This window comes from Saccopteryx leptura, chromosome 3 (assembly GCF_036850995.1).
Source record: "Saccopteryx leptura isolate mSacLep1 chromosome 3, mSacLep1_pri_phased_curated, whole genome shotgun sequence".
NCBI lineage: Eukaryota > Metazoa > Chordata > Mammalia > Chiroptera > Emballonuridae > Saccopteryx > Saccopteryx leptura.
Genome location: NC_089505.1, coordinates 168,136,523 through 168,161,950, shown reverse-complemented (window position 1 = coordinate 168,161,950; position 25,428 = coordinate 168,136,523). Strand labels below are relative to the sequence as shown.

General features: G+C 41.1%; 1 protein-coding gene across 3 annotated transcripts in view; it reads right to left on the bottom strand.

Moving 5' to 3' along the window:
• Positions 1–25,428, bottom strand: part of TGFBR3 (transforming growth factor beta receptor 3) — a 225,038-nt gene that overhangs the window by 74,770 nt on the left and 124,840 nt on the right. For all 3 annotated transcript variants that reach the window (XM_066376794.1, XM_066376793.1, XM_066376795.1), the window contains one exon: positions 10,422–10,559. In XM_066376794.1, coding sequence (XP_066232891.1) covers positions 10,422–10,559 — 138 coding nt within the window. The remainder of the gene's footprint in view (positions 1–10,421; positions 10,560–25,428) is intronic.

Below are 25,428 nucleotides of genomic sequence, written 5' to 3'. Positions count from 1 at the left end.
GCTCCCTGTGATAAAGATGGAAGGGCTACAAATCCAATGGGCAGTGTCCATGGTGGGCTTTTGTCAAACATGGCAGATGGATAAGCCCCTTGCTTCGAGGTACACCTGGGTCCTAGCATCCCAACTGTGCCATTTACCACCAGAATGGGACAAAAGGGAAGCAGACCAATGATGAGTACCTGGACCAGTGACGTTAAGAGCCCAAATTTGCAAGAAAGACTCCAGGCCATCTGGGGATAGGATGTTAGGACCAAGGGCAAAAACAGATCTTGGACACAAACTGCAATCTGGACAGAGAAACAAAAAAAAAGCTGGAGGGACTCCTTCCTCCCCTGCAGAAATCTGCTTCTAAACCAGGGAGTTAGCTAACGAAATTAGGTGACGGAGTTAGGTGAGTATTTTAGGTTGGAGTGCCAGAACTGGGCGGCCTCAAATAAACCCAATGACTGTGCCTAGGAAGGAGCTGGGCCATCCTGCAGTGTATTCCAGAGATGGGACTGTGGGCTAGCCTTGGAGAACGTTTACCAAGGGCTTCCCTGTCTGCAGTTTATGAGAGGACCAGGGTACAGCCATGATCTCTCAAGGCAGCCTCACCAGAATCTCCTGAGAGAGAGATTTTTCCTCTCCCTCTCAAGACATGAAAAAATATTCTGCAACCTCCCTTAACAAAACGCTTGCTTTTTCTACCAAACAGCTCTCTGGAGGCTACTCAACACCAGAGATGTAACCTTTGATCCAACTGCCCAACCCATGAAAAAGGCAGATTCATCAGATTACCAGATTAGCTTTAGACAGTAAAACCTTAAAGGACGTCATGGGATTCTACACGAAGAAGCACCCATTTTCTCCCCTCAGTGAAACTGAATTTATTTAACCTCAATTTTGTTGAATGAAAGCAAAGCCCTCACAGGGCTGGGGCCCTGCCTGCACAGACATGACACACAGCAAGCCCAGCAGAGCCAGGAAAAGTCAACACTTGCCCCAACCCTCCAGGGAAGGATGTCTTGACTAGGAAGAATGCACCCAGGCAAAGTTCAGGAGGTGCAGGGATCACTCACTGCACTCACAGGCAATGTTCATCAGCCTTAACCCAGGAGTTAGGAGAAGTCCCCTGAAGTCTTTCAAAGGTCCTACTGAACCAGGATTACCAGCTGAAACCAGACTCTTTCCAAGGCTCTAATTGCCACAGTGACATTTAGGAACAGCTTTCACCACAAAAAGGCCAGGAACTCGTTCCTAGGAAATATGGTAGTTGACTGACCCTAGTTCATGAGAGGCTCAAGCCCCTATAATTAGGTCCCTCATAGACAAGCCACAAAACCAACAGATAAGCAGCCTCAGAACAAAAATGCACAGTACACAACCACTTGGAATAATATCCCACAGGACACAGCTGAGTCATTCCACAAGAGACATTTTAAAAAAAGAAAAAATAGCCCTGGCCGGTCTGCTCAGTGGTAGAGCGTCAGCCTGGTGTGCAGGAGTCCCAGGTTCGATTCCTGGCCAGGGCACACAGGAGAAGCGCCCATCTGCTTCTCTACTCCTCCCCCTCTCCTTCCTCTCTGTCTCTCTCTTCCCCTCCCGCAGCCAAGGCTCCATTGGAGCAAAGATGGCCCGGGCGCTGAGGATGGTTCTGTGGCCTCTGCCTCAGGCGCTAGAATGGCTCTGATTGTGGCAGAGCGACGCCCCAAGATGGGCAGAGCATCGCCCCCTGGTGGGCATGCTGGATGGATCCTGGTCGGGCGCATGCAGGAGTCTGTCTGACTGCCTCCCCGTTTCCAGCTTCAGAAAAATACAAAAAAGAAAAAAAAAAAGAAAAAATAGAAATTAATCTTGAAAACATTTAGTTATTTATTCCTCTATTAAGAGAAAACTTATTGGGGAAAGACCTCACTGGACACTCTAAAATCCTATATCCAGACCCCTAGTGTACCTCCGGTAGGACAGAAATGCTGTTTGTGTCCGCAACCCTGAGCCACCTGCCACACGCTGCTCCTCAGTCAGCCTCACGGAGGGAGCTGCCTTGACTGCACTTGCAATATGAGGATTCTCATTTTCTCCAATTTTCAGGGTCGGGTCCAATAATAGCACTTTACTATACGGTCTGTAATTCCTCATCTCTTAACCATCTCTCCCACAAAAGAAAGCTCCGTGAGGGCAGGCAATCCCCTCCATTTCTCTCTGGGTCCGCCACATCTGGCACAGTTCCCAGCATCATGCAGGCACTAAAACTAGGAGTTGGATGAATGAACAAGTAGATACATAAGTATTAGCATACCAGGTATGCTAATGTCATATTTTTCTAAACGTGGGAAAAACTGCCAAACAAGGGAAAGGAGAAAACCCCCCCCCAAAAAGAAAAATCATTTCCAGATTTTTAAAAATGCAATGCAGTAGAGAATACAGAAAAAAAAAATTTAAAGTTCCATCCTGCACAAGTAAACTTGAATGTCTGCGTTACTCAGAGGGCATTTCTGAACACTGCAACCCTCAATTACACATCTCTTGGAGTCATGAAAAGAAGGACTGAACATGTGCTGTGGCACATGCCGTGCCGTCCCTTCCTAGAGCCCAGCTAAGCACACATCTGGGGCTATTTAACAACTGATTGGAAATTTCGCCTTCTGATTTCCAGTTAAATACTGGGCACAGGAAAACAAATAGCACTTGTTTTTCACTGAGCCTTGACAGTCATCCAAACTGCAGTGCAGACCAGAGAACTGCCTGTGGTTTGGTGGCAGAGGCCCAAAATATTTGGACACCCCCCCCAAGTTTAAGTAAAAGGAATAAACCAGATTTTGGCAACTTCAGCTTTACCCATTCCTCCCCTTCTCAGAAACACAAAACTAGGTTTTACAAAGTAAGCATGTTCCTGGTATTAATTTACATTTTTTATTAGGATTAAATTTTAATTCGTTTTTAATCCAAAGCCAATAGCATAGAGTTTGGTTTCTCTCATTTATTTCAACAGCCCTGCCCAGATATTTACTTGGATTTGCTGAAGAGGCAATGTTCAGATTACCATTTTCTGTTTCTAATTAAATTAGGATATAATATTTAACAGTTATATTATTACAAAATCAGAGTGCGAAAGCCAGGAGGTGCTCTAGAGCTCGGCGGGCACCACCTACTCTCTTTAGGGATGGGAAAGTAAGGCCAGAGTAGTTAAGTGATGTTTGTCCAGTACTGTATAACTAGTTAGTGACTGAGCTAAGACTAGTTCTGGGTCCTCCTGATACCCAAGCCAGGGTGGTAACTAGAAACCAAAAGCTGAGTTCCTTCTAAGTAGAGATGTCAGATAAAATACGGGACACCTCGTTAAATTTGCATTTCAGATAAACAATGAATAATTTTTCAGTAAAGGTATGCCCCAAATATGACATGGACATATTAAAAATTTATTTATTGACTATCTGAAATTAAAATTTAACTGGTCACCCTTTATCTTTGTTAAATCTGAAAACCCTACCTCTGAGACCAATATCCCCTTTCTCTCCATACCTCCAATCAAACATACATACATACATTTACATTCATTTCTTTCCTGATTTTAATGATAAATGGCTGGAAAAATAAATCACAGCACAGCAATGCCCAGAGTAAATGAGGTTGGAAGAAATTGCTGCTTATTTCTTGAGACTTTCCTAATCTTAGACATCTTTTTCTCCTTATGAGCAATTAAAGCAGCTAACCCTGACACGAAAAGGCTGGCCAAGAACTCTGGAGTAGGCATTTTATGTTATTAGAAACCAGGCATTAGGGTCTCATCTTGAAAATTTCTGCTTGTCCCAGGACTCCCAAGTCTGTAGACCTTGCAAGAGAAAGTGTTCATGTTTGAAACAGAAAAAAAAAAAAGGACTTAAAAAAATCAGATAGGTACATAGACTAAAGTAAAAAGATTTTAAATTTTAGTTCATTAATGTTAATACCATCTCTTTTAAAAAGAGTGCTGCAGTAAGATTTTTTCTAATAACTTTATTGAGATATAATTGGCCCTTATTATAAGTACATAAATATAATTATAATTCATCCTTATAACTCACTTTATTGAAATATCAAAATATTCACCCTGCTAAACTATACAATGGTGTTTTTAGTATATTCACAACTGTGGTGATATTTAAAATTGTACTTCTTCACCACTATCTAATTCCGGAACACTTTTTCACCCCTGAAAGACACTCCATGACAGTAGTAGTCAATCCATATTCTCCCCTCCCACCAGCCCTTGGCAACTACCAATCTACTTTCTGTCTCCATGGAGTTGACGATTTGGGACATTTCACATAAATGAAATCACACAATATGTGGTCTCCCCCCCCCCACTCCCTCAAAATGCGACTTTTTGTGTCTCCCTTCTTTCATTTACATGTTTTCAAGGTTCACCCATGTTGCGGTATGTATCATGCTCTTTTAATGGCCAAATAATATTCCATTGTATGGATATATCATTTTTTAATCTATTAATCAGTTGATGGATTTTGGGTTGTTTGTACTTTTTGGTTATTATGAATGTTGCTATGAACATTTGTGGACAAGTTTTGCTGTGGATATATGTTTTGCCTGTTTCCCCAAGTACCATTTTTATATTCCTACAAGCAATATATGTGGGGTTCAATTTCCTTACATCCTCAACACTTGTTATTATCTGCCTTTTTTATTAAGCTATCCTAGTGGGTGTGAAGTGGCATCTCATTGCGGTTTTAAATTTGCATTTTCCTGATGACTAATGATATTGAGCTTCTTTTTATGTGTTTTTTGGCCATCTGTGCTTTCTCTTTGGAGAAATGTCTGTTTTAAATTGTAGTGTATTTTTAAAGACAATCTAGTATTGTTGTTCTTCTCAATCATTTTTGGCAAGAGATTTTGGTTGAAAGTTTAGACATCTATGGCCCAGTTGAGCTACCCTACTTTTTCTTCAATGTGGAAATAATTACATAAATAAAAATAAGCTTAGATGACTCTCCTAAGAGAGTTTTACCTATAGTTTCAACATGACATACTGAAAGGGTAGGACTGTTTTTATTTCTGATTGCACTACAGAACAACTTTAACCTATCCAGTATTCTATGGACCGTCCATATAACCTACAAAAGAAAAACTGTAGGTTGTGACAGCTTCAGTGTGTGTGTGTGTGTGTGTGTGTGTGAGACTATTTGAGACTCAGCCTGAAACAATCCCACTTCATCTCACTCCCACTTCCTAGGTAACCAGAACAACCAGATAAAAGAACTACACTTGCAGAGGAAACTCAATACCACTTTCTCCCTGCCTGGCATGCTCTCTCTTGCCTGTACTGTGGAATCATGGGAAGGACTGGAATAATCTGAAAGAAAAAATGATACCTATATTATTAGATAGTATTAAAGTACAGTAAGTCCTCACTTAATGTTGTTGACAGGTTCTTGAAAACCGTGACTGTAGGCAAAACAACATATAAAGAAACCAATTTTACCATAGGCTAATGGCTATACACCAGAGTTAAGTTCCTATGGCATATTTCTGGCCACAGAAACATCAACAAGCATCCAAATAAAGACCCAAAACACTTCTAATATTAACTACTGAAATAAAGGTGAGCTATACATACATTTAAGAAAGACTACTAAAAACAAGTAAGAAAATCCTTTTCTTACCTACTTATTCCTGATCAGGGTTGAGGGTGGCCAAAGTCCATCCTGGAAGCTCAGGGTGCAAGGTAGAAACCCACCCCAGACAGGACGTGAGTTCCTCATACCCACACCCACACTCATGCAGGCTGGGGCCAAGACACACCAATGAAACCAACATACACATCTTTGGGACGTGGGAGGAAACTTAAGTCCCCAGAGGAAATCCACACAGATATGGGGAGAATGTACACACACCACACAGACAGTGGCCCTGGCTGGGAATCCATTTCTTTCCCCTTTTCAACAGTTCTAACAAAATGATGTTGAACGAAAGAACACTGTTTGAGGACCTGCTGTATAATGTTTTTAGTCAACCTCGTGGGTGGCTGAGACATTCTGAGTAACACAAGGCCCTACTAACTAATTATGAAAGGTTTCCTTTTTTAATTTGGGTAGTTATAATAATGTACACATTCAACTTAAATTAAAAGGTCACCTTGATGGATGAGTAGATGCCATTATTTGAACTTTTCTCACTACCCTACTTAAAAAAAATTAAAGTATTATAATTCTACCTAGAAAGTAAAGACAGCTTGAAAACAATACTGCAAATCCTTCAGCAGTGTATCAGGGATGAAGTGAGGGCATCTGCAGCTTAAACTGAGGGCCAAAGAGACACATGTCTCCTCAGCTCCTCCAAGGTCTCTTCACTTTGGAGAGAGCAGCAATGGAAAACAGCCACGCCTCAGTTTCCAAAGATTCATGGACCCTTGGAAGTGTTTAGATGAAACACTATATGCAAAATAATTTAGTTATCTCCAAGCGTTAACTCAAAATAGATAAATAAAGCACAGCCCTGCTTTTCCATCCAGCCACTGGTCCCTCTGTGCTAAGCAGATGAGCGGACCCTGCAATGCAGGCCAGGCTGCAAGAGCCTTGCCTCCTTCACTTCTACACATTCTCTGTGAGGGAGGGCTGCCCAGCTACAACAGAACTCACAGCACCCGCTGTCTGCTGACCTGGGGACCTGAATGAACAACAGATGTTCAATCATCTCTTGCAGGCCACGAGGAAACGTACAGATGGGAGAAAACCCCTTTCCCTACAGAAAGCCTGCTGGACAATAAGGCAGAGTTCAGATGTCCCGGAATTTTAATCCTTGACTTTTCCCAATGCTGCTTTTCCTGTGCTGGTAATTTTAGGTTCGTCCCTTGATCTGTAATCTCCTTCCATGAGATTAACCCCAACCATGGTTGATGTTAAATTGTTTATTTAAACTGTCTTTTTTGTTGTTGTCAGTGTATCTTACACTGATGGCCAAGAGGCCATTCTTAATAGATCCTAAACAGAATGAAAGCAGGTAAGTAATAATCAGGATTAAGATACTTCCCCGCAGAACCCATGGAGTGGCAGCCTGAAGGAGGAACCCAGAAAGTGACCAGTACAACTATGACATAAGTGGCCCGCACTTCTCATCTGGACCCACAGCTCAGAGAAATAGGAACTCCTTTCAACCTGGCGTTGGCCAGGCTGGATGTTTCATAAATGTAAATTCAACATCCTATTCTTTATTATGACTAATAATAAACAGCAACAGAAATGGCAGGTAATGTCTATGAAGTTATTGGTGCCCGGCCCTGTACTAAACGTTTTATGTGTAATCTCATCTAATCAAGATAGTAACCCCATGACATAGGGACTACTATTGAATATGAATTCTATATTACAAATGAAGAAACTCAATCTTGGAAAAATTAAATAATCTACCCAAAGCTACTACATGGATTCAAACCAGTGTAGGCAAAGCCTTTACTTATAAACTCTTCATAACCTGTCCAATGTGGTAGCTTCATGGAGCTACTGAGCACCTGAAATGTGGCTTGTGCACCTAGAAACTGTTATTTCTGATTTTAGTTACTTTAAATTTAAATAGCCATACATGTCTGATGCCTACTGCATTGGCTAGCACAGCTCTGTGTCATAAGGGCCATGTGATCATGGCCATTAGTCTAACACAAATGCCTTTAATTACAGGCAACTGGAGGAGTATGAAGGGAGTCAATTTACCATTAGAATTTGTAGAGTGAGTCCTACCTGGGTTTGAGTCCCAACTCTGCCAGTAATTAGCCGTTTGACAGGTCACTATCTAATCTAAGTCTTAGTTCCTCATCTGTAAATGCATCTGTAAAATGGGATAAATATGCCCATCGTCATAAGGTTATTATGAGAACTAGATGAGATAAGGCATCAGAGAATTTATGGAATATCAAGTGCTACATAAATGTGCTAGTGACTATAGTAACACAACTCTGACTTTTGGTCTTTTTCTTCCCAGCCTTGTCCCTTTTTAATTTAGAAGTAATGCGGGTTTTAACTCTCAAAAAGGCTACAATTGCCTGACCTGTGGTGGCACAGTGGATAAAGTGTCGACCTGGAAATGCTGAGGTCGCCAGTTCGAAACCCTAGGCTTGCCTGGTCAAGGCACATATGGGAGTTGATGCTTCCTGCTCCTCCCCCCCCTTCTCTCTCTGTCTCTCTCTCTCTCTCCTTTCTTTTTTTTTTTTTTCCTGAAGCTGGAAACGGGGAGAGACAGTCAGACAGACTCCCGCATGCGCCCGACCGGGATCCACCCAGCACGCCCACCAGGGGCGACTCTCTGCCCACCAGGGGGCGATGCTCTGCCCCTCCGGGGCGTCGCTCTGCCGCGACCAGAGCCACTCTAGCGCCTGGGGCAGAGGCCAAGGAGCCATCCCCAGCGCCCGGGCCATCTTTGCTCCAATGGAGCCTTGGCTGCGGGAGGGGAAGAGAGAGACAGAGAGGAAGGAGGGGGGGGTGGAGAAGCAAATGGGCGCTTCTCCTATGTGCCCTGGCCGGGAATCAAACCCAGGTCCCCCGCACGCCAGACCGACGCTCTACCGCTGAGCCAACCGGCCAGGGCCTCTCTCCTTTCTAAAAAATGAATAAAATAAAAAATTAAAAAAAAAAAAAAGGCTACAATTTATTAGTAATTCCTACCTTGTAAATGTACTTTTGAGTTAAAAAATTTATTTTGAAATTAAGTCATATTTACAAAGTTGCAAATATAGTACAAAGAACCCTTATGCACCCATTAGCTAGAGTCTCCAGTTTTCAACATGCTGCCATATTGGCTTTATTATTCTAACTATACTATACGTTGTATATTTTTTCTGAATTATGTGGCCCTTTATCCCTTAATATTTAAGTGTACTATGTCTCCTAAGAAAGATAATCCTTATATACTATACAATTATTAAATTCAAGAAACATAACACTGATACAATACTTTAATCTGTAAATCCGATTCCCATTTTGCCTATCATCCCAATAATGTCTGTAATAGAATGTCCCCTCTTACCCAAGAGGATCCAGTTCAGGATCATGTGTGCCTTCTGAGTCTCCTTTCATCTGGAATGGCTCTTCAGCCTCTCTTTGTGTCCTATGACTAACATTTTTGAAGAGCACACAAGCCATGTATTTTACAGAATGTCACCAATTCGGGTTTCTTCAATATTTCCTCATTAGGTTCAATACTATATAGGTGATGCTGCGTGTGTTCTCAGGTTATCACACCAAGAGGCATGCAATGCCCATCAGCACCATGGTGATGCTCATTTTGATTCCTTGGTTAAGGTATTGCTGGGCATCTCCACTATACTTAGTTACTGTTTTTCACTTGTTATATTTAAGTAATTCGAGACTATGGAAATCTATTGTTCCTCAAACTCCCTCTACCTCCACTGGATGTGGTGCGGCATGTACTGATGATGCTTGCATAATCACCTTTACTACGCTGGATGCAAAACGAAGGTTCTCTAACTCCAATACTCCTTCTACATTTACTGATGGCGCCTCTGTTACAAAGGGGTGCTTTCCCTTCTACTCTTTTTATTCATCTACTTATTAACTGCACTGACTATAGGTTCTTTATTTAATGGGCACCACTGAGTTTTTAAAAGTATCTTTCAAATACAAGTGACAAGAAACTACAGATCTGGCTTACAGTAATTAATTAGGAAAAACATATCCATTATGCAAGACAAACACTATTAACAGGTTTCTTCTTATTTTCAATGCAAGAGAGGTTTAAAAGCCTAGGCCTGTACTTTAGGACATCAGCATGGAGCTCCAGCAACAGACAATGTGAAGTGCAGTGTTGCTCATCATCAGACATGATATCATACCCCAGAAATCCATCCAAACAACCCATCAATTTCTCCACAACTAGCAAACTTGAATGTTCTGGCAAACTCAAAAGGACATGATTTACAAATAGTAGGTAATATTTGGATCTTTCCACAAGAGCTGGGTTCCAGCTTTTTTATAAAATACAAATGTTTTCATTTTGGAGCTCACTGTGTCACTTTCTCAACAAACAGATCCTCATATCAGAAATGAGGCCTGTGTTATATACAAAAAGAATGGGTTCATGCATATTTAGTTTGTGGTCAGAGACCACACATCTAGTGGCTATTTATAATATTTACATTACTTGTGATGCCACAAGGGGGGTCTCAGAGCTGAGACCAAAGCTCAGGCCACACAGAGTATGACCACAAGTCCTGCTCTAATGTGCAAACTAGACTTGACTCCCCATCCACAGAAGAAGGCATATGAGTGGTGTTTGTTTTCTGTGATTGCTTATCTATGTAATCCAAATATCATTAAGAGCATACTTTAAATTTAACACACTGTGGACTCTGGTATCATTTCAATGAAGAAGGCTTGCAAAGTTTTAGGGTCATTATAGCCTCTGTTAATGATCACTGTGGGAGGGTTTCAGACACTTACCAAGAAACGTCTGGCGACACCAATCGCAAGCCGCTCTGTCTTCAGATGCCAGACCAGGGGTTGTGGGGAGTTGAGCAGGAACACGACTGGCTTGTGGTGAATGTGGACTGAGGAGATGGGATTCAGGTGCAGAGTGACCTAGAGAAAGAGGAATCTTAGTACTGGCTTTCCATTAAAATCATTTAGTGCAACATCTGGGATACTTTTTTCAAAGTTCAGCATTAAGAGAAGCAAGCTATAAGCTAGCTCAGATTTATGGATAAGATATATTAGGTTAGTTCCAATTCATGGATAAGATATATTAAGTTGAACCAGATGATATTGCCAATATTTGACTATTTTTCACTACAAAAAAATGGCTGTATCATCTGGTTCAACCCACACCAATCTCAACTAAAACATGATTCAGCTCCCAGTAATAGCGGAACACAAATAAGCAGAACACATTGTTTTCAAGGATGGAAAAGCAGAGTAAAAATTATCCCCCGACCCCAGGACTGCCTTATCCTTCAAGTCAAATGACTACACTAAAAACTGGAGCCCAAAACCCCAAGGGCAGGTCATCCCTCTGGATTGCCAGAGATACCACTTTCTTCTCTTCCAGGTAAGCTCTAGAAAGTGAAGTGAGTTCTGCCAAAGAAAAGTGTCGAAAGCTAGGGGAAAGGGGCTGCCAAGGGAAGCTGCCAGTGCTTTCATCATCCCAGCTATTAGCCTGAAAGAGTTTTCCAAAGAAATGAAGCACAGAGAACACACAGGATAAAAACTGATCATATACAACCTCCATAAAAATTAAAAAAAAGAAAGAAAAAACAGGAAAGAAAATCATGAGTCTGGATAGGAAATCCATGGCCATTTTGACAGCAGATCAAGCAGGTTACTAGTGTCATCATTAGCAACATCAGAAAGCACCTGTGAGGAGAGCAGGACACAGTGGGTTCAACGTCCTCCTGGAGCACAAGGTCAGTCAACATGACCAGAGGAAAGCAAAAGGAGAGATACAGAAATACTGAACAGATGCTTTATATAAGCATCTGACTTTCTGTCTGGGGGATGAAGCAAGACCCAAGGATCACATATTTAAACAAAATAAACTCACCAAAGAACACCAAGAAGAGATAGGGAGGGAAAAGGCAGAAGAGGGATACACTGGGAATAACAGCACATCTCAGCCATAATCCTTATGAGGGTTAATGTATGCTTGAGATCTATACAATCATCAGGGGCAGAGCACTCAAAGCTGGACTACTTCACCATATTCCCACTATGATATTTACCTTTTGCTATAGGGACTGCCTACCAGAGTCACTTTTTGAAGTATACTCTCAAGTCATTTTGTATTAAGGCAGTAAATTTTACCTAACTTTCTGTACCTATCTATGCCCAGCACATGGTAGCCACTCAGTAAATACCAACGCAATATTTAATTTTCTAATTTTCAATGCCACAAAGTATTTTATTCTATGAATAATATGTACTATAGTATATACTACCATCTCTTTCATTAACTGATGAGTGTGTATGTCTTAATCTCTGAAACAGACTATAAGTACTCTGTAGGCAAAAATATGTTTTACGCTTAATGCTGCACTTACTACAGAGTAGCTAACTTTTTAAATGACTGATTTATCACAGCAAATTCATAAATTTATGTTACCTAAAAGGTAAAAGAAAAAAAAAAGGTTGAATATATTAACAGGTTTAAAGGGATTTAGCTAGCTAATTTACAGAAAAGAAAAGAAACATGAGTAATACTCAAACTGTCAAGAGCTATTTCTGCAAGACAACTAGGATCATTTTTGTATTTGGCATAAGGGAAGGAAAAGCACTAGAAGCAAAGTGCTAATGAACAGTATGTCAAGTGTAGCCGCAGTGAAATAAAATGTTCCTTGGTTGTACAGACTCTATCTCACAGCATTTGGAGATATCATCTGCATCTAGAAATAAACAGGTTGATTGTCAATGTAAATAAGAGAGGCTACAGAAACAGAGCAGCGGCATTAACTGTAGCACTAACTAAACAGAGAAATGAGCACTACAGAAAGCACACACTATAAGGAGAGTGAGGAAAAGAGAGATGAAATCATTACTTGCTGAGAGTGCCTGAAAAAAGAAACACTCTGTCACTAATATGTCAGTAAAAAGTTTCCAGATATATTCATTCCAAACTGTTTATTGAGCATCGTAATGGCACAAAGACTAGCAATGTACTACTATATATCCACAGAGGCTACATCAAGTCTTTTTCTGATGACTTTCTTTGCAGCACTCAGGCACACAATTCTCTTGGAGTACGTAGATAAAATAATAATAAATATATACCACAAATCAACAAGGATTAAAAAAAAACAACTTAGGAAATGAAAAGAAAAATATGTATGTGAGACAGATATTGGTGCTTGGGTCCAAAATTTTCCAGATGGTCAAAAGTGTCAAGGCCTGGCTCATACAATCAAGGGAAGATTTCTAGGAGCTGCAGTTCTCTGAGCTTTCCTGGAAACGGCTCCCTCTTCAATATGTGGCAATGTCTGGCCAAGATGAATCCTCAACTCTGGCACATGTGGCCTAGGCAAAGCCCCAAAAGGCATTTGGCAAAGAAGAATTCACACTATGATTGGGAAATTAAAAGAAAAATATCCAATACTCTTTTAGAAAAGATCATCTGTCAAGAACAGAAAGTCCCCCAAGCAGTCGCTCATCTAATCCCACAGCAACCTTCCTCTTCTATCTCTCCTCCACTTAAATAAATCTTGCTGAAGGGAAGATAAAGGACAACCAACAAAAGAACAAAGGTAGAAAAGCTCCTGATAATGTGGGTAGAACATACCTGAAATATCTCTTAAAGAACTCTGCTTAAGGTACCTAATTTCTCTCAGGTTGAAAAACAAACAATGGCGCAGTGGATAAAGCGTCAACCTGGAAACACTGAGGTGGCCGTTTCAAAACCCTGGGCTTGCCTGGTCAAGGCACATATGGGAGTTGATGCTTCCTGCTCCTCCCCCTTCTCTCTCTCTCTCTCTCCTCTCTATAATGAATAAATAAAATCTTAAAAAAAAATTTAAAAAAAAAAGACTAATGATTGATGCTTCTCATCTCTCTCCGTTCCTGTCTGTCCCTATTTATCTGTCTCTGTAAAAAAAAAAAGGATTTTTAATGGCCTGACCTGTGGTGGCGCAGTGGGATAAAGCGTCGACCTGGAACACTGAGGTCACCGGTTCGAAACCTTGGGCTTGCCTGGTCAAGGCACATATGGGAGTTGATGCTTCCTGCTCCTCCCCCTTCTCTCTCTCTCTGTCTCTCTCTCTCACTCCTCTCTAAAAAAATCAATAAATAAAATATTAAAAAAAAAAGAAAAACAAACAAAAACCCAAAAAAGGTAAAAGAAAAAGAATATCCTCCTAAGAACCAATTACAGCCCTGGCTGGGTAGCTCAGTTGGTTAGAGTATTGTCCCAATAGACTAAGGTTGTGGGTTTGATCCCCAGCCAAGGAATATACAAGAATCAACCAATGAATGCATAAATAAGTGGAACAACAAATCACTCAATCTCTCTCTCTCTCTCTCTCTCTCTCTCTCAAATCAATCAATAACATTAAAAAAAACCTCTTAAAAGAAAAAAAAAAACAATTACATAGCTCAGGATTATTTATAGTTACAAAGATAAGAACATATAGCTGAAGATTTTCACATGTAGATTAGAGTCTGGTGGTCATTGTCTAAAGACCAGGGCAGAATCAGACTGCAGCACAAAGCCCATGGAGAAATGATACAAATGGTATCCAATCATTTCTAGCTCAGAATGCTACACAGGAGTTCAAAGAGTTAACCCTGAATCCTATGTCAAATTTACATAAAAATAAAGATCATCACTTATCCTTGGGTTTCATAATTGACAGAGAATGAAACCTAGAGATCATATAACTATGAAGGCTCATATTGCTAAATAAAGGGGTTGCATCCTAAATGAGGGGACGACTAGTCTCTAAATTAGGGGTTTTTGTTGTTGTTGTTCATCTTTGAGAGTCACAGAGCATTTGAGAACTTAATATAAGATATGAACTCCCTCCACAAACACACACTAAATTCTGCAGACCATTTCATGAAAATACATCCATCACTGGGCCATGAACTCCATGTTAAATATTCATTACCCAGGTTGAGGAATCCATTGTAGAAGAGCAGAAAAATTCTAATGGAAAAAATGAAAACAAAACAAAGACTTCACCTAGTTAAACTAGAAATTAAAACTCTGATCTTAAGATATCAAAGTCTTAGGGAAATAACTTAAAAGATGACAACTCAGAGCTAAAAAAAACAAAACTTTCACATGCAGTTTCTGAGGCTTCAGTGACCTCTTTTAACCATATTTTGACAACTCAGTTGTCCATAAAGCCTAGTCCAGAAGTTTCTACTTCTAATCATGTTTGTCTCAAACAGTGCTTAAGTTCAATCTTCCTAATGGCGTGAGAAAATGTCAGTAAATCTGATCTGTCACATTCCATATGTAGACTACCTTGTACATTACTGATCCCTCCTCAAAATGAAGGAAAGCTAACTGGTCTCAATGGTTCTACAAAATCTATTTATATTAGGTCTTCTAAGGTTATCCGTGCACTTCAACAAACAAGTAGATGTAATTAATGTATTCCTCCTATTTTATAAAGAAATTCCAACCAAGTAAACCTTTTCTGAGTACTTTTCTGGGGAATCTGAATTTTGACCATAGTCAAGGCCAACTCTGAGGAGCATTGTAAAGCCAGTAGTCACGGCCACTATCAGAGCCACCTGGCCCATGCAGGTTCGCATTTGATTTGGACAGATGGTAATGAAACAACGAAGCTAAGAACTGTTGGGCCACTAGCTTTAATCCTAGCTTGCACCTGGCGGGCAAGAAATACACACAGTGGGGAAACACTTCCCTTTCCATTCAGGGCTCCCAAAGCCACTGACTCATCCGAGTATTACTAGAATCAAAGGCTCCACCAGCCTTATTCACCTCTGTTCCCCATCTCCTTCTCTCGGCACAAACTCTTCACAAACTGGCTTCTCCTTCAGCACTCCGCCATCTTGGCTACCTCTCCTCTGCAATGCAGATGGCAGGATCTGAGAAAGAGCCCCAGGTCTGCCTTATTTTATAGTGTAGAAATTAAAGCCTTTAAGCCAATATACAAATAAGGAAGTCTCTGATACAAAGTCACTTATCTGAGGCGTAAGTGGGATTCCTCATAAGAGCGCACCACCCCCTATCATGCAACAGTGAAGGGTGTGGGGAAAGCTTAGTTTTGAAGAGATCTTAGTATTAAAAGAGTGGGAAAGGCTTAGTCTTAAAACTAAGCCTTAGGCTTAAGGACCTGGACAGCCTACAGCTTGTCTCCCACACCCAATGCAAACTATTAGCGAGCAAACATATACATCATATTTACAAACTTATTTGACTAACAAGCATAAATCCTCCAAGTGGAAAGATAACATTCCTTTCTCCCATTTAGGAAGCTTGTTCTTTCTTGCACATGTTATCACAAGAATATAACAAGGATGACTTTCTCTGGACCTTGTTAGGGTGAAGACCTCTCAGTCTCCAAAGATTATCTCTGATAAACAAAAACTAAAAATTGTCTCAAAATCTGTAAATCATGTTATGAGAATTAATTATGTACTATCTTACAGGAAAGAAAAAAAAAGAATCCTACTCTTTATGGAACGACACCATACAAAAATGGTTTTGAATTTCCCAGGATTCACAGTAGAGATGCACACTATTTTATCATACTGATTTCAGAAACGTCTTATTAGACCCCTTACTCCTGGGGTTTGCTAAAACAAACAAATCAAATTGAGCAAAACCACTGATAAAAGAACCTCACAGTTGTCCAATATTGCTAACGTGTCAGTGAGGCTTTATTTCAACATTTCGATTCTTCTAACAGCCCCGGTGGATTTGTAAAACAATGAAGTCATCCAAAACACTACCAGAGAGACTCCTGTTCTCTAAAACCAGACCAAACAACACTTTGAAATGGATGATCCAATAATTAGTTTACACAAAAATGTATAAGAACTCTAGCGGTGTGTCTATAACCAAGACCCATAAAAATCACACCCTGGGCTGTAGGTAGGTATCATCTATCCCCTCTTCAGAGGTTAAGAGATATCCACTTAACAACAGTAATTGGTAGTAATTGAAAAATCCTGAATATGTGTCTGTAGCACCCAGAATCTACACAGACAGCAAGATACAAATCTATTTCAGGATACAATAGTGCCATAGCTGAATTCAAATTTCACTTCCATTTGAGCATGACTATTAGGAACTCAAATCTGACCCCAGATATATCTGAAACATGCAACCAATTGCTGAAAGTGGAGAACAGTTACTGCTCAGGTGTTTTAAAGTGTATTCCAGTCTGAGGAACCCTTACAGCTGACATTGTATTTGCCTTGTCCTTCACCATTTGTGAACTGGTATCAAAAAATTCCATTCAAATATTCTTGGAGGGCTGGATTCTAAGCTTTAAACTTTTTCTTCATTAGCCCTGGCCAGTTTGCTCAGTGGATAGAGCATCAGTCCAGCATGCAGACATCCAGGGTTTGATTTCCAGTCAGGGCACACATAAGAAGCGACTGTCTGCTTCTTTACTCCTCCCTCTCCCCTCCTGCAGCCTCTCAATTGGTTCAAGTGTCAGCCCCAGGCACTGAGGATAGCTTGATTGGTCCAAGTGTCAGTCACAGGTGCTGAGGATATCTCCGTTCATTTCAGCATCAGCCCCAGACAGGGATTGCTGCGTGGACCCCAGTTGGGTCACATGCAGGAGCCTGTCTCTCTATCTCTCCTCCTCTCAAAAAAAGAAAAGAAAAGAAAAAAAAGAAAAAAAAAGAAAATAAATTCTTTTCCTCATTTTTTTTAAATATTTCTCTGAATTTCTAGAGGCACATTAATCAATGCTGAATTCAAAAACTGCAACCCCTAAGTTTCTCTATTCCCACCAGGGTAGTGAATTGACCATTTTCAGCAGTACCGAGGTGAAAGATTTCACATTGCTATGACAAATGATATCAAAATGATTTCACAATGCTATCGCAAATAGCATCAAACAATTTCACACTGCTCTGACAAATGATATCAAGCCCCTTCCTAATGGTTCTGTCTTGAAACCACTTAACATGATGAGAGGGACACAGCCAATCAGTTCCAAAACTAATTCCTCCTCCTCCCAACAAGGACAGGATCAGGATCTCCTGGGAGCATCTGAATATAATCTAATATGACCATAACACAGGGGGATAAAAACCTAAAATGATGCAGAAATAAGTCTGCCACCTCTGCTCTATATTTTGAATGCCCTGGAAATATACTCAGAACTAAATTTAGGTTGGGGCTTAAGGGACAAGAACTCATATAAACAGAACAACATTTCTGAAACATGTCATTGGTCCCTCCTCTAAAGGGGTCCTGGCAGAGTTGTAAGGGGACACCAAAGACCACGGCCCTTCCTTCCCGGAGTAGGCCCACTGCTTGGGCACTGTGGGGAAGAGAGGTGGGAACTGTAGACACTGGGTGTGAGTACGCTCTGGGGAAGGAACCTGCTGCTGGCGCCCTTCGCAGGTTGCTCTTGACTGACAGGCACTTTAACATTGTCCTTTAGTATTGAGCATCTGCTACCTGAATATCCTAGTGTATGTCACTAACACTCCATGGCCTTTCAGGACCCCAGCCTGCTGCACCCTCCCACCAGCCCCTGGGTGATCATGTGTGTCCAGCTCAAGATGCAATTTCCAATAAATCCTTCCCCATCCAGTAAGCAGAACTGGAGCTCAGTGCTGCTCCCACAGACCACACCTGTGTGTCTACTTCCACATGACTGTAATCATCTGTTTAGATTATCTGTCCTTTACTTCCCCACCCCTTACACTGTGAAATCCTCAGGGCATTCTTCAAGGGCAGAAACTGAGGCACACTCGCTTCTGCCTCCTTGGGCCCAGCACAGGACTGGACAGATAGTAAGCAGTCAACAAGTTTTTCTGGAAGAATCAATAAAAGTTATTCATGAAATGTGATTCAAGTAATTATTACAGAGTCATACTGTTGTGTTTTTCTGCCCAAAAGGGGATGGGGGAGGGTACAGCTAGTAAAGAGAACATTAACTTTACTATCAAGTTTGACTTGAACTTTAAAACAAAGTCAAGAAAAGCAGATTCCAACTCATGCTACTGAAATGATAGGGACCGCCTAGAATGTACACTGGAAAGGAATCGAGGCCCTGTCCAGCCTTTGTGGGAATAAACACCCTCATATCCTTGGCTGTAGAGCAGTACTTATGCCATATATGGGAACCACACTAGACAAAAAAGGAAAACAGATTTTTTTAAATATTCAATAGTTATGCAAATACAAATATGTAAAATGTGAAAAAAACTTTGAAGCATGTTTTCTTTCCCAGGGATAAATAACAAAGATTAAAAATATTGAAAAAATGTTCTATCTTCTATATAGCAGATTTTTAAATGCTTTTCATTCAGGCAATGTAGTGTGATTAAAAAAAAAAAAAGTTAGAAATTAAAATTCTAGACAAGCCTGACCAGGCAGTGGCACAGTGGATAGAGGGTCAGACTGGGACATGGAGGATCCAGGTTCAAAACCCTGAGATCGCAGGCTTGAGTGCCAGCTCATCTGGCTTGAGCGCCGGGTCACTAGCTTGAGCGTGGGATCATAGACATGACCTCATGGTCACTGGCTTGAGCCCAAAGGTCACTGGCTTAAAGCCCAAGGTCACTGGCTTGAGCAAGGGGTCACTGACTCTGCTGAAGGCCCCAGTCAAGTCACATATGAGAAAGCATGTTGGGCAGATAAAATATATTATGCTCACTTTGTTAAAAATAGCACTGCCCACGTGAGGCCTTCGCCCAGGTGATATTGTGTGTTGAGAATCCTTGTAGCCTGGGGCTTGATTTTGGGATTAAGCCTTTCCCACCCTTTTTGATGTGGAGTGGTACAATCCAATCATGCCTCAGAGAAGTGACTTTGTATTAGAGACTTCCCTATTTTGTATATTGGATTAAAGGTTTTGAATCTACACTATAAAATAGGGGCAGAAAGGGAGCTTGTGCTCTTGGTTCCTGGGATGATTAGCATGAGAGAGCAGAGAGATCACAGCAGAGAGCAGAGGAGGCCACGTGGAGTAGGCCAGGAGAAGCAGCCAAGATGGCGGAGTGCTGAGTGAGATGCCAGTTTGTACAGAGTTTTTATCTGGGAAGGAAGGAGATGGGGAACAGAGGTGAATAAGTCTGGTGAGCTAGAAACCTTTGATTCTAGGAAACTCGGATAAGTCAGTGGCTTTGTGAGCACTGAATGTGAGTGGGTTTTGGAGCCCAGTGTATGTTTTTACTTGCCTGCTGGGTGCAAGCTAGGATTAAAGACTATGGCCCACCAGTTTTTGGCTCCATGGTTTCTTTACCAACTGTCCGAATCCAATGCGAACCTGCATGGGCCAGGTGGCCCTAGCTGCTGGCTTTACAAGCAACAATAAAAAACTGATGCTTCTCATATCTCCCTCTTACTGCCTGTCTGTCCCTATCTGTCCCTCTCTCTGTCTCTCTCTCTGTCTCTATCATAAATAAATAAATGTAGAGAATCATGCATTTTAACTCTGAACCCTCTATGACTTGGATTGGGGAACTTTAGTTAAAAGCCCTGAGTGAGTGTCTCTTGGATGCAAACACCAAGAAAGTGTGAGTGGGTAACCTTTGTGCAGACACAAAGGAATGCGTGTGAATGGGCTTTAGAAAATTAGCCTAGACTCATTGAGTACAATGGTCAGCAAACTCATTAGTCAACAGAGCCAAATATCAATAGTACAACTATTGAAATTTCTTTTGAAAGCCAAATTTTTAAACTTAAACTATATAGGTGGGTACATTCCTTATCGAGGTAGCACCCACACATGGTATTTTGTGAAAGAGCCACACTCAAGGGGCCAAAGAGCCACATGTAGCTCACGAGTATGGTTTGCAGACCACTGGCCTAGAGATTCTGGATTTCCCCTTCTTTTGTGCTTGTTAATTAGCAAAAGAAAAAGAATGCTTTGACCAAATTAGCCCTTTCTCCATTTCAGCAAAATAACCATTAATCATTCTTCCCCTTGTCTCCTGGTCTCCCTCCCCTGTAATCCTGTCACCTCTGTTCTGCTTCTGACAATAAAAGCTAAGGGAGAAGGAGATTCCAGAGGTCTCTCTTTGCCTCCCTTGGCAGGCCTCCCTCTCTTTCTCTTGACATAAGTTTGTGTCTTGAGTAGGTTTATTCCACATGACATCAGTAGTTCCCAGCGGGCTGGAGCACTATAAATAAATAAATAAATAATAAATAAATAAATAAATAAATAAAATTCTAGACAAATTGAAGGGACTCAATACTTGCACATTAATTAATGTGAAAAAAGATTTTTATTTTTTAATCTTCTTTGTCACACTGAATAAACATTCATTCTGAACACTTCGTTACTGTATTCTAACACTAATACATAAGCAAAGCTCCATATAACTATGCACTGTGCAAATTTATTTCCTCTTAACTTCGACTTTTTACAATGAGATTAAAATTGGTTTTGGCTACTTAGTCAAACAGTATTTTGACACATATATGTCTATAATAATAGCACGTCAGAACAGTTTGTTGTCGGTGCTGTGGTGAACCGCAGAATGTATGACCAAGAGAATCACTAGGGTGACCAGTGCAACCTGATCTTAAAAGGCAGCATAGCAAGTGCCCGACCCCCACAAGACCTGAGTGCTGAATTAATCATTTCCATCTGATAGCTGCAGTCACAGATCACAATAAAGATTGCTGCTTAAGTACCATCTTAAAGCTAATAAATTTGTAATGGCAAAAACACCCAAAATGCACTGGTATTCAGGTGGTAATTTAAGATGCTTCAAGTATCAAAGGATGGTATCTGAGTTCCACTAAGCTGACATATTCACCTGAAGCTGATAAGGTATCTGAATGGCCTTACAGTGCCTCCTTTACTAGCTTAATAGCACAAAAGAGAAATCTAGAAGGAGTAATTACTAAGATAAGGACTTCAAAAACACTACACTTGAATCACTGTTGTTAGTAAGAACAATGGTCGCAACAGTAGTGATAGCCGCCATTATTTTCTTCCAAGGAAAGACAATATGCAGGTCTAGGGGTCCTTCTATTGGGTTAAGACTTGCCAATCTCATCAGAAAAAGGTGTTTTGCACAATTATCTAATCAGCCCTATTTTAAAGATGAAGAAATTGGTGTTTAGAGGTAAGTAATTTTTCCGAAGTCATACTGCTCGAAAGTGGCAGTGCTAGGAGTAGAATGGCCATCTCCCATCATTGGTCTTTCTCTTTCTTTTTCTCCCTACCTTCCCAACCCACCTGTAATCTTGGGTGCGGACCTGGGGGCATAAGAGAAGAGAAGTAAGAGGAAGGAAATTACCAGTATCATGTAGAAATAATTAAGATTCTCTGCCATTCATGACATTGAGGTAAAAATACAAAATTTGACTCATGACAATGATCTCTATAAAAATGTGATTTGAAATAAGCAAAATGTGGCATTATCCATATAATAGAATATTATTCTGCCATAAAGACTTAATTTAAGCAGAAGTAGCTGGTGCTTCAGTGTGCGTGGCTCACCCAACCCTACTCTTTGTCCTGCGAGAACAACTGGCCGCTGGGTTCACTAAGGCACCAACGTCCCTCTCCTTACGGGCGACCAGGAGACACAGGAAGTCAAGATGGCGATGGAGTAGGTGGACGTACCAACTACCACCTCCCAGAACCTAAGTGGATTACAAACTAATTTTAAGAACCATCATCTGGAAAAACCAACTTTGGACTAAACTAAGAGGACTCTTCAACCAAGGAACACTGAAGAAGCCACACCGAGACTGGTAGGAAAAGCGGAAACGCGGAGAGGGCTGCCCAGCTCCCTGGAGCGAACGGCAGCCGGGAGGGACTCACGTTGTGGGAAGTAAGTTTAGAAGAGAGGGGAGGGTCCTGAGCCCCAGGAACAAAGCCCCAGAGCCTAGAAGAGGTGTATGGACAGTATTTAGCTGGAAACAAGTCAAGATACTGTTTGTGAGAAAGAGACTGATTTCTCAGACCCAGGATTCTTCTTAAAGGGACCGCGCAGAACACCTCTCTCACAACCACTCACCCAGGGCTTCGGGGGACGGGGAGAGAGGAGAGTACCGGAGTAGCAGGAAGAGAGTGTAATCTAGGAGGCACAGGGAGAAACATTTTTGGAGGCAGTCACCCTAACCCCTGGGACGAGTCACTCCCCAAATCTGAAGTGAATATTTCCCCTGGAAACAGCAATACCAGCAAAGGGAAGCAGGACACCAGCCAAACAAGCTCTCCCGCAGCACTCAGAGCAGAGTCGCTTAGAACAGTGGTCCCCAACCTTTTTTGGGTCATGGACCAGTTTAATGTCAGAAAATATTTTCATGGACCGGCCTTTAGGGTGGGATGGATAAATGCACAAAATAAAATTATGCGACCAGTGTAAAAACTGTGGTATTTTTAAATATAATTCTCGAACTTATGATATTTATTGGTAAGTTAAAGGAGGAACGAGCATGTCCTCATTATTCAGGCTATATTTAAATTTGTTATTCTGACATTTCATGTCTGACATCAATACGTAATATGATAGGTTCAGGCTCGCTACCAATCATGAACCTACGACAATAAAAATAAACATAAATCCACTGTGTATTCATACGCAACTTTATTAGAAGCGTCCTCTTAACATCGCACCAACAACATAACATGAGTAACATCCTCTCTGCCTCCAAACACTTTCCAGTTGCTATGATAACGTTTAAACATGCCTTAAAAATAAGATACAACACAAAAACAAATATAAAGTTCATGAAAAATACAACTCACCATTGTTATGAATATTGTAAATTAAGGGTTATTTATTATAATGTTTATATAGAATGAGAGATAGTAGCCTATCTCTCAACAACCATAACACTAAATCATTATGGGAGCCCTGAGCTTGTTTCTCTGCAACAAGACGGTCCCATCTAGGGGTAATGGGAGACAATGACACCCGAAGTGTGTTGCTTATGTCTAGTCTATTCCATAATATTGTTTTAGCTGCTGTCACTGCAGAAAATCCCACTTCACACAAATAGGATGTTGGGAATGGCAACATGGTTTTAGTGCTTTTGTGGCGATCTCAGGATATTCTGCCATGACTTTAATCCAGAACAGCGGCAGAGCTGTAGTCTCGAACATATTTTTAAGGCCGCCGTTATTTGCAATCTCCAGTAGTTTCTCCTCTTCTTGGCTAGACACACTGGATTCACCTTGTTTGTTGACAAATGGATCGCGGATCCATTCCTTGGCAATTCGTGGGTCTTTTGTGGCTGGGAAGTAGCATTCAAACTCTTTTAAAAGCAAATATAGGTGATCGTGCACCAGCTGGGACAATGAAGGCTTGGGCTCAGTCTCTTCCAAAATTCCCGCGAATGTTTGAAACATGTCAAATATACCCCTGTTCAAGCGTCATCCCCACAAATCCAGTTTGGCTTTAAATGCAGCTATTTTATCTGCCAACTTGAAGACAATTGTCATTTTCCCCTGAAGTGACCGATTGAGTTCATTGAGGAGGTTAAATATGTCGCACAAGTAAGCGAGTTTTGCGACCCATTCCTTGTCACTGAAATGTGCTGCTAGCGGTGACTTTTTTTCTGAGAGAAATCTCTGCAGCGGCTCTCATAATTCAAACACTCTGGCCAGGGACCTCCTTCGGGATAACCATCTTATTTCTGTGTATAAGAGGAGGTGTCTGTGCTCCGCATTCTTTTCCTCACAAAGCTGCTCAAACAAGCGCGAGTGAAGAGCATGTGCTTTGATGTGGCTAATAACTTTAACGACATCATTTAATACACTGTTAAGTTCCGGTGGTATATTTCGGCTAGCCAGCATTTCCCTGTGAATGACACAATGCGTAGACTCGCATTCAGGTGCAACCTCCTTAATCTGAGTAGTTAGACCAGACATCCTTCTGGTCATGGCAGCAGCTCCATCTGTGCATATGCCAACACAAAAAGACCATTTCAGTTTTCCTGATATATAGTCATCCAGTGATTTAAATAGTTCTGCAGCTGTGGTTTTGGTTGGCAATGATAGTGCACATAACATATCCTCATGCACATCCTCTTGATAAAGATAACGCACATAAACAAGTAGCATTGCCTTGTTGTCAATATCTGTAGATTCGTCAACCTGAAGAGCGTACCACAGTGATTTATTAATCCTTTCCAACAATTGTGATTCAATGTCTTCTGCTATTTCCTCAATGCGCCGTGTGACGGTGGTAGCTGAAAGAGACATCTGTGCTATCTTTTTAACTGCAGCCTCTCCTAGAAGTTCACAACAAATGTCTTTAGTGGCTGAAAGGATCAATTCTTCACCAATGGTGAATGGCTTCTTAGCCTTAGCAATACGATTAGCCACCAAGTAAGATGCTCTCAGTGCACTCACATTTATTGATGTAGTGGCCACCAGTAATTGTTTCTGTCCTTCTTGTTCATGCTTTTTTTCTTTCAAAATACTCAGAAGGCTTGTCTTTTAAAGTAGGGTGCTTGGTCTCCAAGTGGCGAAGCAGTTTTGAAGGCTTCATTGCCTCATTACTTAGCCGGTTGCTACATATTATGCAGAGCAGCCTTGGTGCGCGAGAATCACCAGTTGCGATGAATCCATACTTCAAGTAGGACTCCTGGTATTGTCTGTTAAATTAAGCCTTCTTTTTCTTCAAGGTCGTAGGTTCTTCTTCTGTCTTCTCACTGGCCCTTTTCCACTTAGCAAGAAATCTTTCAATGGAATTTTGTTTTTCACTCATTTTGCTAGTTTATGGGTTTAATTTTAGCGGCAACATATCATGTGACCGAGACAAGCATCAAGAGTGAGTCTTAGACGGATGAACAGAGGGAATCTGGTCTTTTTTTTTTTTTTTTTACAGAGAC